Raw genomic sequence first — 15,513 nt, 5'->3', positions numbered from 1 at the left:
TCTATTTCAACATTTAATATTATGTTCTTCATAGTTGCAGTTCAATAGTATACCGTCTATTCTAGTCTTATGATTTTAAGGGATGTTTAGTCAAACCATTTGATTAGCTGTACAAAACTGAAATGACTTATAAAAATAGACAGGTGTTGTAACTGCCAGATATTGAAGTGTTTTAAAAATTGTATTCTAGCCTATGAAACTTCACAATTTCTAGTTTAGTTTAAATTGGACGTCTAATAGTCTATTTACACAATTCCTTCATCACAATCCATATGGAAGAAGACGGAAGATGTCAAGGTACTGGATAATTAAAAAATCAGCATTGGAATTTAGATATTACAATAATTCCTAATCTATGTAAGGGTCTGGTTCTCATCTCCTCTAAACCAATAGCAGAGCTTGTGGAAGTAAGATCAGATTCTAAGAATTTCTCTTGAATTCTGTCACTCTTTGTGAAGATAGACCTGAGCATGATTCTGGTAAATACATACCCTTCAGAAAGACCCAGTCCCCATAACATCTTTGACTCTGGTACTTGTATTGGGTTATGACTCACTTCTAGGTCACCAGTTCAAATACTGCTCAGGTCAGTAGCTTTTTGGCTTGTGGCAATGCCAGGAAAAAGAAATCAGAGGTTGAACCAGAACTGAAACTTTTAGTGAATTTAAAAAAAATCAAGTTTTTGTGTAGAGTCAAAAAACCTGTCTTGATCAGATTTGTCCAAAATCAAAATGAGAAATTTCATTTTTGACAAAATCGGAGGACTTAGATTCACAAAATGTTCAAGGAGTGGGGTGGAGACCTGGGTTTAAGGGCTGGTCTACACTAGAAAGTTAGGCCGACCTAGCTTGTGACTCTCACCCCTGGAATATGCAGTTAAACTGATCTAAATCCAAACATTGACAGTGCTAGGTGGACAGAAGACTTCTTCCATCAACTTAGCTACTGACTCTTAGGGAGGCGAATTTTCTACAGGCACGGAAGAGCCCCTTCTCTCACTGTAGTGTTTCTAGTGTAGATGTATCCTAAATCTCATCTCTGCCTGAAGTAAAGGGATTTGAACTTGTCTCCCACATTACAGGAGAGTGCCCTAGCCACTAGGCTATGGGATATTCTGGTATGAGACTCTCACTCTATCTTCTACTTTGTATAAGATAAATAGTCACTGGAGTAGGGGCTTTTCTCCCACATACTAGGTGAGTGCCCTATTTTTCTTAAAAATGGGACACTGCAATATTATATGGCCAAGCAGTAGGGCTCCCACTAACATCCTTGCAGAAGCAGACCTATTGTGGCCAGCTTGTGTGACTTGATTGCGAGTCTCATGATATTTGGGGTGTGTTTTCTTAAAGTTCTACTTCCTGAAGTGATGAGATTACATGATTCAGTGTGGTAGCCGTGTTACTCTGTATCAGCAAAAACAATGAGGAGTCCTTGTGCCATCTTAGAGACTAACAAATGTATTTAGGCATAAGCTTTTGTAGGCTAGAACCCACTTCATTAGATGCATGGAGTGGAAAATTCAGGAGCAGGTATAAATACATGAAAGGGTGGAGTTGCCTTACCAAGTGTGAGGTCAGTCTAATGAGTACTCACACCTTCTTGTCAAGTGTCTGAAATGGGCAACTCTCATTTTCTTGTCAAGTGTCTGAAATGGGCAACTCTCATTACCACTTCAAAAGTTATTTTTCCTCCCTTGGTATCCTGCTGTTCATTGAATTGTCTGGTTAGACTGACCTCATACTTGGTAAGGCAACCCCCATCCTTTCATGTATTTATACCTACTCCTGTATTTTCCACTCCATGCATCTGATGAAATGGGTTCTAGCCCACGAAAGCTTATGCCCAAATATCTTTGTTAGTCTCTAAGGTGCCACAAGGACTCCTCATTGAGATTACACAACAATTTTTCATTTAAAAAAAGTTTCTAGCCCTCATGGTTACCGATGAAAGTTTGAAAACATGAACCCTAGAGACTTAAAAACTGAAGCTACATGAATAACTTACTTTGTTTGGTTTGCTGGCAGTCTTGAAAAATTGGGCTTGGGGGAAGGGGGAAAATTCAGTTTGGGTTGAACCACATCCAAAAATTGTGCATGTAAAATAAAAAAAATAATAATAATTTTTGGCAAATCCCTTCTCCATATAAGGCAAACAACTTATTCACTGAAAAAGTGTTGCTCAGCTCTATTAAAAACCAGAAGGCAAATAAAAAGAACCTAAGTTACCAGCTAAAATGAGATGATTTTTTTTTTTAAAAAAGCATGATATTTGACCACTTGGGGTTGGCAATGCTGATTGCATCATTCTAATAGATCTCTTCAGAAACACTCCATTCTGTGTAGTCTTCCCTTGCTTATATATCAGTGTGTTTGGTATATCCTGGATATAACATTTAAAGTACATTAAAGGAATATGTATTCATGACTGTCCATGTTTAGTGGTAGCACAAAACTAGGGGCTTTTTTAAAGCCCAGAACACAAGGTTTCCATAAGAGAAGCCCATGTGTATGGATAAGGCAAATCCCCCTTTTTTGGATTACCAAAAAAAAAAAAAAAAGCTCAAAAACCTCTCCTCTCTGAGCAGTGACTGAGGAATGTGCACCTCTCTTTTAAATAAAATAATTAAAAACTACACCTGCCCTCCTCCCCGCCCCAACTGTGAAGCTTAATGCCCATGACAGTCGGGCATGTAATGCTGGCTTGAGCCATGCTGTGTGCAGGCTTCTTTCCCCAAGTTCCCCCATCTTATTATGCAGCAATCCCTGCTGTTAGTAGGGGCATCATTTACTCAATTCTACCAAGGCACCTTACTTCTGACCTCATCACATCTCATGTCTCCATCTTTTTCAGTCTGTGTCCCCACAAAGTTCTGCCAACTTGTCACATTCTGCATCTTCTGCACCTCTTTCCTAAAATGCAGTTCTGCCAATACACCTTAATCCAGAACTGCCACATCCTGCCTCTTCCATTCCTTGTGGCTACTGCCACAATCAGTTACTTCCACAAAGTTAGTGTTCCTCAATCCAAACTTGCTATTCCTGTTTCAGGGCAGCTGCTTCAGTAGAGCCTACCATTTCAGAAAGAGCCAGGCTAAATTGTTTGGTGTGCTTACGGTGGGGACTAGAACAAGTGACCACTAAACTCATTTTCACTTGTGGGGTCAGACCTTTCTCTGCTAAATAACACAAGTGGTTCCAGCTGCTGTGCAGCTGCAGGGAGTCTGCTTTCCTTCAGTCATTAAAAGCCCTTTAATCAGTGTTTGTTGTTTGTCAGCAGTGGTGTTGAGGTGTGGGGAAAAAAAGCAGATAGCTTTGCTGGCAAATGTAGCTCTATTCTGACCTTTTATCTCTCTCTCTCTTTCAAGTCTGAAGAAGCTGAAACTAGTTTGGGAAGTGATTGAGTGAGCACCTGTGTAAATGCATTTGCAGACGGGAGAGGTTAAGGTTCTGGTACATAAATGCTTTCATACGGTTCCCCTCACATATTGTGAGATTCTGATTTACAAATTGTAAACATTTGAGGGGGGAGGGATGCCTCTTATGTGCTTTTGTACAGTGCCTCACACAAACTTAAATGGCCTGAAATGTAGCTCTGCATCCATGGCACATTCCCTCCCTGGCTTTTCTGTAGAGACCACCAACAAGGAAGACAATAATGATGTTTAAATTTGGAATGGGGCAAAGCATTAGCACGTATACGATAAGGAACAGTCCTGCACTGCATGTATGGTGAGGTGGACTTATAGATCTAGCGTATACAGACTAAAGTGATGGGTTCACTAAATACTAACAAATGGTCTTTTCATCATTATTGTCTGTGGCAAAAGCTGCTGAGAGGTGTTCACCCTACAACTCAAAACTGGACTGACAATCACCAACTAGACTGAGATTTGAGAACCATCTGCTTTCTTGTAAGCTAACAGATCTGTCTGAAGGAAATCGCTTCTAGTTCTCTACCCATGATCTGGGCTAGATTGGAACTTGTATTCTACAAGTAAAAGATTCCACAGCCCTTTAGCAACATCTCAAAGCCATCTAGCCCTTTTGGCCGTGCTATTGGATTATTAAATTAGATGACTTCCCAGGCCTGATTAGACAGGCTTTATACAGAATTGTATATCCTTGTGGAATTTAATGCAGACTTTTTTCAACATAATCTACTTTTCAATAAAACAAGCACCAGCTTGTGTAACTTCTTAGACTGCAAACTCTTTTTGGCAGGATTGGCATTTTAGGTGTAAGGAAACCACTTGTATGCCATGCAGGTGCTACTGTAATCCAAACAACCAATGTTGAAAAGGCTTTTGATTTTGTAAATTGGCTCATTAGAGTTCACTGAAACAAAAGTGTCAGTAAACTTTCAGGTTGCAAGCTGAGTTTCTGTAACTTAGAAGCAGTACTGTGTGGTGGTAGACACTGACTCTGTTTTAGGCTGCCTCCTGGATCTTTTGGATCAGAATGGATTGTGTGAGAAACCTCCTGTTTTTTCTGCTGGGAATGGCTTCTGTTTTCAAATGAATGTTTTTATTACCTTTGTTGTACTAATTGTAGATGTACCCTGCAATCTTAAAACTCCTTCTTAAAATGTGTACATTTGGGCTGCTGGAAAACCCCACAGCAGCCTTAACTGCCTCTGATATCGCAAACTGGTAGAGAGCCTCAACTTCTCCCATCTATAGCTTTGTCTCTGGACCTCAGCATACCTGACTGGATTGTCATTGGAAAAGAGTTTAGCACTCCATTGCTCCAGACCAAATTTAAACTAACTAACTAACCTATTATACACTGACAAATAGACAGAAATTGGGTCCAATCCTATTATGTTGTTATGAAGACCTGGACCAACATTTAAAAATAATAATAAAAAGATCAGAAATTCCCAATTGTGATGAGTAATGCAGGAAAGGAATTAACAAACTTCAAGGACTCCTGTACTCTTACCACTCCTCAAATCCCAGGCAAGTGAGCATTTAGAATAAAATTGGCTTGCACTATCCAAATTAAATCCAGTGCAGAGCCCACTTTTGTCAGCTGTTTAAATGAGATTTCTAATCACGCACTTGTACCCAAAGATTCGCCAGCATACAGAATGAATTTGATAGATTTGATATTAGCCTTCTCGATCCCTTTACAGCTTATTGAACTGATTGAACGATAGATGTAATTTAAAATGAAACTTCAGAGAAGCATCTCTTTTTTTTGGAGTGGTAAAAAACCAATCCAAACTAGAATGTTGGGCAATGGTCCCCCTCCTCTCCCCAATAGCTTTAACCTCAAAGAACAGTCAGGCAGCTTTGTAGACAATTGTAACTCCAAGGTGATTATGGTGATGACTCACATTTCCCTGTACGGTATCCAGCTATCAGTGCACTTGAAGAGCTGTGCCTTTGTATATGCAAGGAGAGTGTCAGTCAGTGCCCACTTGCCAGCCAGCTCTGGACTGCTGAGCTCATAAGTGCTTTGGCAGCAGGCTGGGATACTGGTGCTTGAGAAAGGGACTTGGATTCCCAGGCTTGAGAGTTGGCAGCAGAGGAAAGGGGTTTTGAGAAGGAAGGGTGAAATGAAGTATAATATGGGAGAGGGCTAGAGAGCCAGCCCTGCTTGGTCCTTATAAGACTCATTACAGGAGCTCCATTGAAATTTTGTTGCAAATAGTTGCTCTGATTTTTATGTAGAAATTGAAGCTTGACAATATCTACCGATAAACAAGGGAGTATGTAAGAGGGGCCAAGAGGGAACTGGAAAAGTAAAAGGGGCTATTAGAAAAACAGAACCTGCTGAAACTGTAATCTAGTGGTTATAGTAGGGGACTGGCAATCAAGGTTTCTTGGTTCATATCAATTCAGGAAAAGGACCTTGGTATCATTGTGGACAGGTTAATAAAGACCCCTGTTCAATGTGCAGCTGTGGTCGAAAAAGCAAATCCTGGTTTTGTGATGGAGAAAAATATGGAAAATATAATGCCATTCTGCAAATCAATGGCGTAGCCTTACTGGTGTGCAATACTTGTTGTGATATCTGAAAGGATATTGCAGAATTAGAGGGGTTTCAAAGCAGGACAATGAGAATAATTAGGGACCTTAAAAAATTCTCGTATGAAAAGATCGGGATTGTTTACCTTTGGAAAGAAGAATAAGAGGGGACATGATAAAAGAACATAAAATGGTAGAGGGGGGACTTCTGTTTTATCTTGTAGCACAAGAACAAGTGGATAGTCAATGACAGTTAAAAATGACCACTTCAGAACTGATAAAAAGGAAATACTATTTCACAGAATATACAATTAGTGGATGGAACTTTGGAGGCAACAACTACCTCCACCATAGGATGTTACTGAGGCTGAGCACTTAAGGTTTCAGGACGTATGGTACATCTATACGCATAGCAAGAATAACCAGAGTTGTTATAATATATGCATATTTTAAAATGTTTTTGGAAGGGATATAAAATGATCTTCAAATGTTAAGGGCTGTTAAAGTGGTCTGTGATCAATTGTTCTCAGTGTCCACTGAAGGTAGGACAAGAAGTAATTGGTTTAATCTGCTTCAAGGGAGACTTGAGTTAGAAATTGGGGGAAAAACTTGCTAATGATAAGGATAGTTAAGCACTAGAATAGGCTTCAAGGGAGGTTGTGGAATCCCTGCAATTGGAGGTTTTTAAGGACAGGTTAAACAGCTGTCAGGGATGGTCTAGGAATACTCGGTCATGCCTCAGTGCAGGGGAGTGGACTTGAGGTCCCTTCCAGCCCTACTTTTTCCATAATTCTATGATTTCTGTTTCAGGTATTAAACCAATATCTACACAGATTAGCCCATCTTTGCCACTTGCAGTGTTTGTTACACCTTTGGATGGAGCATGTGGTGTTGGCCACTGTTAGCAACAGGACACTGACTAGACTGATCACAGGCCCATTCAGTACAGCATTTCCTATGTTGGGTTTGTTGTTGGCTTTGCACCTTTAGACCCACTCTTTCAGAGGCTGCACACTGAGTGGTGGTATTGTTCAAAGAAAATTGGTGAATGGTGGTTCCTTTCAAAATAAAATACATTTTAAATCAAATCGCTCTTCTGGTGAAAATCTAGATGGAGGTCAACAATTTAAATTGCATCATTCATCTCTGCGGTCTTCAAAAAGTGTCTGGGCTGACTTAAAAAATCAAATCAAATATTTTTGTCTCCCTCCTCCCCCACTTTTTTCACCTCCTTCAGTTTTTAATAAGCGACCGTGACAGAGACCCACAATGTAACCTCCACTGCTCCAGGTCCCAGTCCAAACCCCTCTGCGCTTCAGATGGCCGGACGTATGAGTCAATGTGTGACTACCAGAGAGCCAAATGCAGGGACTCAAGTCTGAGTGTGGTGCATCGAGGCAGATGCAAAGGTAAGTGAATCACAAATTGGTTATTTTGAAATGGGGGCAGGAGTCCTGTTTCCTCTAAGGATGGATTCTGGCATGCTTATGTTAAATAGTACCTTACTCCACGAGTAATCCATTGAAATACCCATGCTCAGCTGAGCATGGGTATCTGAATCTGGCCCATAAGTGGATGGAGGATGGAATGATTGCTGACAACTACAGAGGAAGGAGGGAATATTGCTGATCAAGGGACCAATAAGTGTCCATTGAGCTGTGAGAGTTTGGGTACACAAAACACAGGATCAGTCCCCCATTAACACCCCCCACCCCCCGCAAGTGGGTTTGCCCTCCTGTTTGATTTCTGCAGTAGGTGTACTTTTTGGCATGCGTATGTGTACGCAAAGATGTGTAAGTACAGCAAAGGACTTGGAAGTCTCTTTGCACTGAATTAGCGACATAATGCTTTGTAAAAATTGTACACAACCTTTTTTTTTTTTGTTCTCTCTGCCACTGTTGCAGCTCTGTGCAAGAGGGGGGGGAGGAATTTCTCTACTTCACAACCCAGCTTCTTTCTTCCTTCAGTTTGATCATGCAGTGCAGTCACAATTTCTCATTCATGGAAATCAATCTTTTGTCCTAGAAATGATTAGTCCTGCGGTGAAGTTGAAATAATAGAGCTGTGTCTATGCTGCCCTAATCGGAGGAAGATGGGCTGTAAGGGAGAACACTTATTTGAGCATAAATATCTTTGGCAATCTAGTTAAAGTGACAAGAAAAACCTATAAAAAGCCATGTGACGGGCAAATGAATTATGTTTAAGCCAAACTTTTTTTGTTTTGAAAGTTTTTCCCTATCCTAAAAATCCCTCTTTAAAGTCTATAATGTAAAACTTTCTGGAATTATTTCTTCCACTTTAGATGGTTCCATGGACTATGGAGATGCCTGATCAGATACCAGTCTTTCAGCTGAAAGACTGGTAACTTTTTTTGGGTCATCTACTGTCAGAGGCATTCAACTGGGAGCACTGTCAATTTTTTTGGTCACTGGAACAGAGGTTAGTTTGGGTTTGCTAGTATGACCAAGAATTGGCTAACAATTCAGCCAGTCTTTGACTTAGGGGACACAGCCTGCAATAGTGTGGGGACATTTGAGCACAATGGTAATTTTTTTTTTAGACATGAAGAAACTGTAGATGAGATCCTTGTGCAGCCACTTCCCGCTATGAATAAGAACTTATTGGGTCCTCCTTGCCATCCACAGAGCTGGGAGACTACAACCCGTCACATCAAAAGATGAACTGCAAATATTTTAAAGCTTTGTTTTTCCCTTAACATTCAGAAAACAAATATTGGAATTTCCTGTGGGATGGAAACTCTGAATTTCCCTCTGGTCATATCCTGAGAGTGATCTCATTACTTACTATCCAAATGCTGCACCTGATTTCAGAATTAATTTCCTTATTAATGTGCAAGAGGGGGGGAGGAATTTCTGTGGTTCTTGTATTTCAGTTCTTCAAACATTCTTCACAACACCACTGTGAGAGGAGGGACTGCTATTATCTTGATTTTACAGATGGGGAGGTGATACAGAGACACTAATGTCAAAGGCTTAAACTAATTTTGAGTGTCCAATTTGAGATGTCTAGAACTTGATTTTTCAGAATACTTTGAACATATGAAGTGCTATTTACATAATACTAAGTGCAGCTCCCTTTGACTTCAGTTGCAGCTGTGAGTGCTCAGTACTTCTGCAAATCAGACATTGGGTGTCTCAGGTTGGGCATCCAGAACACAAGTAATACAATTATTGGCCACCTGAAGATCCTGATTTGTGACTTGGCCAGCATCACACAGGAACTCCTGTGGTAGAGGCAGGGATAGAATCCAGTTCTTCAGGACAACGTTCAGTTACCTTAACCATGAAAGCATCATAGGTGTGTGCACGGGGTGTGCCCAGGCACACCCTAATGCCCGTGGGCTGGATCCAGTCCCTCAGGGCTTTGGATCCAGCCCGCGGGATTTGCCCCCTGTGGTGCTGCAGGCCCCGCACCACTCTCAGAAGCGGCCGGCATGGCACCACGTCCCTGGGGCCTGGGTGGGGAGGAGCAGAGGGCTCTGTTCATTGCTCCAGGCACTGCCCCCCTCAGCTCTCATTGGCCGGGAACGGGGAACCGCGGCCAATGGGAGCTTCAGGGGAGGTACCTGGAGGCGTGGCAAGGGCAGAACACAGATCCCTGTGCACCCCGCCCCCCAGGGGCTGCGCAGGGACGTGGTGAGTGGCGTGGGGCCAGGGCAGGCAGGCAGGGAGTGCGCCGCCACAGGTAAGCGGCACTGGGCCAGAGCCCAAACCCCTCCTGCACCCTGCTCCAACTCTCTGCCCTGAGCCCCCTGCCTGCACCCCGTACCCCTCCTGCATCCCAACGCCCTGCCCTGAGCTCCCGTCGCACCCTGCACCCCTCCTCCACCCTAACTCCTTGCCCTGAGCCCCCTGCCTGCACCTCACACCCCGCACCCCTCCTGCACCCTAACTCCTTGCCCTGAGCCCCCTGCCTGCACCTCACACCCCGCACCCCTCCTGCACCAACTCCCTGCCCTAAGCCCCCTGCCTGCACCTCACACCCCCTGCCTGTACCTCACACCCCGCACCCCTCCTGCACCAACTCCCTGCCCTGAGCCCCCTGCCTGCACCTCACACCCCAACCCCCTGATGCACCCTGAACCCCCAGCCACACCCTGCACCCCAACCCCCTGTCCTGAGCCTCCCATACACCCCGCACCCCTCCTCTGCCCCAATCCCTTGCCCTGAGCCCCTTCCTGCACACCGCACCCCCCCACACACCCTGCACTTCCTCCTGCACCCCAACCTTTATGATGTTCGCCTTTTTAAAAAAAAAATTCCCTGGGTGCACACCCTAATGAAATGTGCTGCGCACGCCTATGGGAAGCATCCTTTCTCTTCCTGCAATCCCCTCCCTCATTCACTATTCATCTGCCAGTTCTGCAACAACTGAGGCAAGGGTCCTATGCACAACAGCTTTTTTCACAAGCCTGGTCCAAAGCATAAAGGTGCTAGAGATTGTCAATTAAATGATTAGGTAATAACATGAGCGAAAGTTATTTTCCCCTCAGTCTCCTTCTCAGAATTGTCTGAAAAGTTTTTGCTGAAACTTCACCCCTGTGTGCCCCTCCTTCCCCCCGCCCCCCAAAAAAGTAGCTAGAGGCGGACATTCAGCATGGAAAATTTTATCCCAAACAGCTTCAGTTTGACACAGTTTATAATAGAACTATTTAGAATTTTCATCCCACAGGCAATTCCAAGATCTTGAAACTTTTGTTGTTGTTCTTTTCCTCCCCACAGCCCCCCAAAGGTCTGGATGAAAAGTCAATCACAGGAGTTTTCATGAAACACAATATTCTGAAAATGGTTTTTGATAAAGTTGAAATATGTTGATTTGTTCTATTTTTCTAAATATAGTTGAAACATTTCATTTCAACTTTAATTTTCTATCTTCTAGAAAGGAAGTGTGATGACTTCCCATAGATTTTTACAAAATCCATATGTTCCTGTGAAACATTTCAATTTAATTGGCATATTCCAATGGAAAACTGTTCCATAGCTAACTGCACAGCCTATCATGTTGCAGGCCACAGATGAAACTTATGCATTCTTTATAGATACAAAGATAAGAGTCTAGACCAGTGGTTTTCAACCATTTTTCACTTGAGAACCTCTAAAATTTTTTTTTTCAAATGGAGGTGCGGACCCCTTTGGAAATCTTAGACCTAGTCTGCAGACCTCCAAGGGTCTGTGAACCACAGGTTGAATACCACTGTTCTATGCTAACGACAACCTTTCACAGACCCCTTAGGCCTAGTCTGCAGACCCCCCCGTGTTCCATGGTGGTTTAGACTTTTAGACAGGCACTCTTCACTTTCTTTTAAATTTCTTCTCATCTTTGGATACATTTGCAGCATGGTCTGTGACCAAGCTTCATACTAGACATTTGAGGTTTTTTCCAGTTTGTTATAGCTTTTACTGCTACTTCTTGTAAGTATTCTGCTGTGTGTGAATTTCCTGATGTATCATTTGTTTCTGTAAGGAAGACATTCCCTTCTTCTGTTGTCACACAAGCACGTACAACAGGATCATTGTGGACATTTGCTCCAAACATCAAGACTTAGGTTAACAATTTCACCCTCTAGACCTTTTGCACATTGCTCGTTCTCTTTCATAAACTTTACCCAGCAATTTGCCTGCAACATCTGCTCTGTTGGGTGGACTGTATCCTGGTCTTAATGACTGAACCATGTTAATGAAGTGTGGGTTCTCAATAATACAGAAAGGAAAGTTTGTTGCATAAACAAACCAGGCAATTTTTTTCATCAGTTACCTTTTTTTTGTAATCTGCTGGTTCTTATCACAAACTTATCTATGGCTGTTTCTGGATGATGGAGGGTTTTTTTCTTTTTGCTACAGGTGATATGCTATGGCTATGTGACTGAAACACTATCATTGGCAGATAGTTCTGAAACCATAGAAAATGATGGTGATCTTGAAGGTGGATAGTCTTCAGAATCCTGTATGTTGAGGATGGATTCTCCTTAACAAAATAAGTCAATGCAGTTATTTAATTATTATTACCATACTGCTCACTTAGGCCTGGGCTGCACTAGTGGGGGCGGTTTGAACTAAGATACGCAACTCGAAGTATCTTAGTTCGACTTACCTGGCCATCCTCTCAGCCGCGAGTCAACCGCCACGGCTCCCCTGTTGACTATGCTTACTTCTCCTGCCAAGGTGGAATACGGGTGTCTATTTGGGGATCGATTTATCGTGTCCAGATGAGACGCGATAAATCAATCCCCGATACATCGAACACTACCCACTGATCCGGTGGGTAGTATAGACGTACCCTTAGTGAATGCAATGAGTAATACTGATGCTTAGTACTACTTTAAAGGTGAAATTGTAAAAGGAAGATCTGCTTATTTCAACTATTTATTTTTTATCACAACTGCATCTAAAATGATAGTACCATAGAGTGAGTGAGTAAGTAAGTGTGTGTGTGTGTGTGTGTGTGTGTGTGTGAAAAAGTTTACCAACCTGAAGATCCTGCATGTTAAGACATGTTCCTTTCATCATCTTCAATGCAGCTTCCTCATGAGAAGGAACCCTTTCATTTGGGCAACCAGACCTTGCATTTCTTTGTTGCACTGTTTTTGCATTTTGCACACATGCCTGTCTTACCCACAGGTAGAGGAACTTCATTAAAATATTCCCAAACTGGGTCTCTTTTTTTATGGCCTGCAGCCATTATAGGTTTTCCCTTCTAGTGAGAGAATGGTATGGTAGATCTCAAATCGGTGAAGGCTACACTCAGACCTCAAAACTTCTGGAATATGCTGCTCAAACAATTTAGCTTTTGTTTCTACCTTTGTTACTACTGCCTGTCCCTCCCTTCTCACATTTATCTCCAGACTTCTCCTTGTCCAGATCCATTCCACCCCCACCAATCTTCTATTCATTGAACTTTTTGAAACTTTGCACTTTTAGAGAGAGGTAAGGGATTGACTCTGTGTGCACAAATTTGCAGGGGGACAATAGGGTTGGTGGTTGTTGTTTCTCACCTCTATATATTTGTTTATTTAAAAACATTTTTGCTGTTAACAAACGTTACCTCTGGAGAGACAAATCCACAGTTTGAGAACTGCAAAACTAATAATCTTTGATGGTATCTTCTAGACTGAGCCCCAGTGGGTAGATAGAAAAATAAACCTAAATAATCTATACAGAAGCCCTTGGAACACCATACGATTGGGTCCCTAATCCATGAACTATTGGAACTCATTTACAAAACTTTCTTAAACATTACATGAATATATTCTCATACAATAGAATTAGAATTTATAATCCCTATTCCACGATGAGATATCTTTGAGCTATAGTTTTAATTAAGATTGCTTTTTCCTCAAAAAGCATTTTATCAAAAATCTAATTTAAATATAAAAAAAAAATCCAATTGATTTTTATCCACCCTGCCCAAATGTCATTCTGGCCAGGGATGGTTAGTCTTCTTTTCTGGATAGTGGCATGGCTATCCCATGTTGTGCATCTTAATATCACTACATAGACTAGCTAGAAGGGATAGCTCATTGGTTTGAGCACTGGCCTACTAAACCCAGGGTTGTGAATTCAATCCTTGATGGGGTTGTTTAGGGATCTGAGGCAAAAAAAATCTGTCTGGGGATTCGTCCTGCTTTGAGAAGGGGGTTGGACTAGATGACCTCCTGAGATTCTATTCTACATTCTATGTTTGCAAACAGTATTCGTATAACTGTTATCCCACCCATCCAATTGCACTTCTTTCTGTATGTATGTATGCTATACCCATTTGTTTAGTGGGGTCTTAGATTTGAATTGTAAACTCATTGCTGTGGAGATTCTCTTCTGTACATTTACAGTGTCTAGTACAATGGAGCCCCAATCCTGATCACTGGCTTTGCAGCACTTTTGTAATACAAATATCAAGTAGAGGATCAGATCCTGCTATCCTTTCCCTGAGAAGCATCCTGGAAATGGGGATCCAGGGTTGGGGCAGTGCTACTCCATATACATAAGGGTGGCCGGATCTGGCTCTGCAGAACAGATATGTTGAGTAAGAAGTTGCAGTTTTCAGTCCTTCCAAACCCTACCAGCAGCGCTGTAAGAGCAGTTTTTAAATAAATGTAAACACTAATTTAATACTGTGCCTTTGCAGGGTAGAGGGAAGTGTTCTTTCTGACCCTGCAGGTGATCAGCGTAAAGCTTATCAAGTAAAATATTTGTTTGCCCTTTGTCACAGGATAAGATGGGCCTATGAGGGGTTGAGGTTCCAAATGCTGCTATCACCTGATTCAAGTACCAGCCAGAGTTGACTGACTTACACCTGATGCAGTGTCACCCTGTGACACTTTCCTTAGCAACAGGTTGACTGACTTACACCTGATGCAGGAGGGACACATTGCATTGCACTCCACTCTCCAGCTAGATAGTACTCCATGCAGGAGTCCCCTCTTAGGAAAGGAAGCTAGTGATAGCACATCCTTGCCTGAGGGGCTCTTATGAAGGAGGGCAACTTCAGTTGGCTGCTAGTGCTGTGTTGGTCTTTCTGGTAGAAGCTGCCTGGGGGATGCGCTCAATTGGAACATCCCCTCTGCAGCTTTGGTTACACCCCTTCTGCTGCCAGCATTGCCTGATACTGGGCCGTGCTGGCTAGCTCGAGACAGTCCAGAGAGAGAAGGGGTTAGGAGTGTCTTACACTCCTCTGCCACCTCTGATGGACCTTCAACCACTGCAGACCTTGTTAGTAGAGACCAATGTCCCCCAGGGGTGAATGTACCCAAATGTTGTTGCTCATAAAATTTGCCACTGCTTATAAAAGTTACTTTGAGCTCCTGGATCCTCCTTCCAGGAGATGTTAAATTGCCTAATGATTGTATTTCTAATGTATCGATAAAGATAGTAGGAAAACAAGTCTTATCGCATGGCTTCCCATTGTATCTTTGCACAGCTGAGTGTAGCCTCTAGCCATCTTCTGGAAAGCGAGTTGATACTTAAAATCAGAGTGGATTTTTGGTTCCCTTTGCAGATGCTGGACAAAGTAAGTGTCGATTAGAGAGGGCTCAGGCGCTGGAACAGGCAAAGAAGCCCCAGGAAGCGGTCTTCATTCCAGAATGCAATGAGGATGGATCATTCACACAAGTAAGACTTCAGTCAGCCTATGTCTGTTCCTGTGGCCTCTGCCTGGAAGGAATTATCTACTAGTATCTGACCAAAGGGAAATGATGACAAAGGTGGCAAAAATATACAATGGTGGGCAATCACCCCCAGTGACTTGGAGATCAAAAGTCCTTTGCCAGTTGATAGCTGTTTGGCCTGCAGAAAACATGGTGTTGGTCACTCCTGTACCTAAAGGACAAGCCTATACATCAGCATCCACCTTCACCATGACTTGTGTTAATTAGCTCCCTTGTTAAGTCCTCTGTCTGTGCTGGGACTTAATGTGCTATGAAGTTGAGCTCCATGGTCATTCCTCCAGGTCAGGGTTGAGGCTTGTTGACAAGACAGTGTGGGACAAGCTTCCTCTGCTGCTGGTCATACTGTGCCTGTTCTGGC

General features: G+C 42.6%; 1 protein-coding gene across 2 annotated transcripts in view; it reads left to right on the top strand.

Moving 5' to 3' along the window:
- SMOC1 (SPARC related modular calcium binding 1) overlaps window positions 1-15,513 on the top strand; it is a 184,413-nt gene that overhangs the window by 59,928 nt on the left and 108,972 nt on the right. For both annotated transcript variants that reach the window (XM_045014174.1, XM_045014172.1), the window contains exons 2-3: window positions 7,212-7,383; window positions 14,987-15,099. In XM_045014174.1, coding sequence (XP_044870109.1) covers window positions 7,212-7,383; window positions 14,987-15,099 — 285 coding nt within the window. The remainder of the gene's footprint in view (window positions 1-7,211; window positions 7,384-14,986; window positions 15,100-15,513) is intronic.

The sequence above is a fragment of the Mauremys mutica genome, chromosome 4 (genome assembly GCF_020497125.1).
Source record: "Mauremys mutica isolate MM-2020 ecotype Southern chromosome 4, ASM2049712v1, whole genome shotgun sequence".
Lineage (NCBI taxonomy): Eukaryota > Metazoa > Chordata > Testudines > Geoemydidae > Mauremys > Mauremys mutica.
This window is presented reverse-complemented; position numbering and strand designations above follow the sequence as displayed.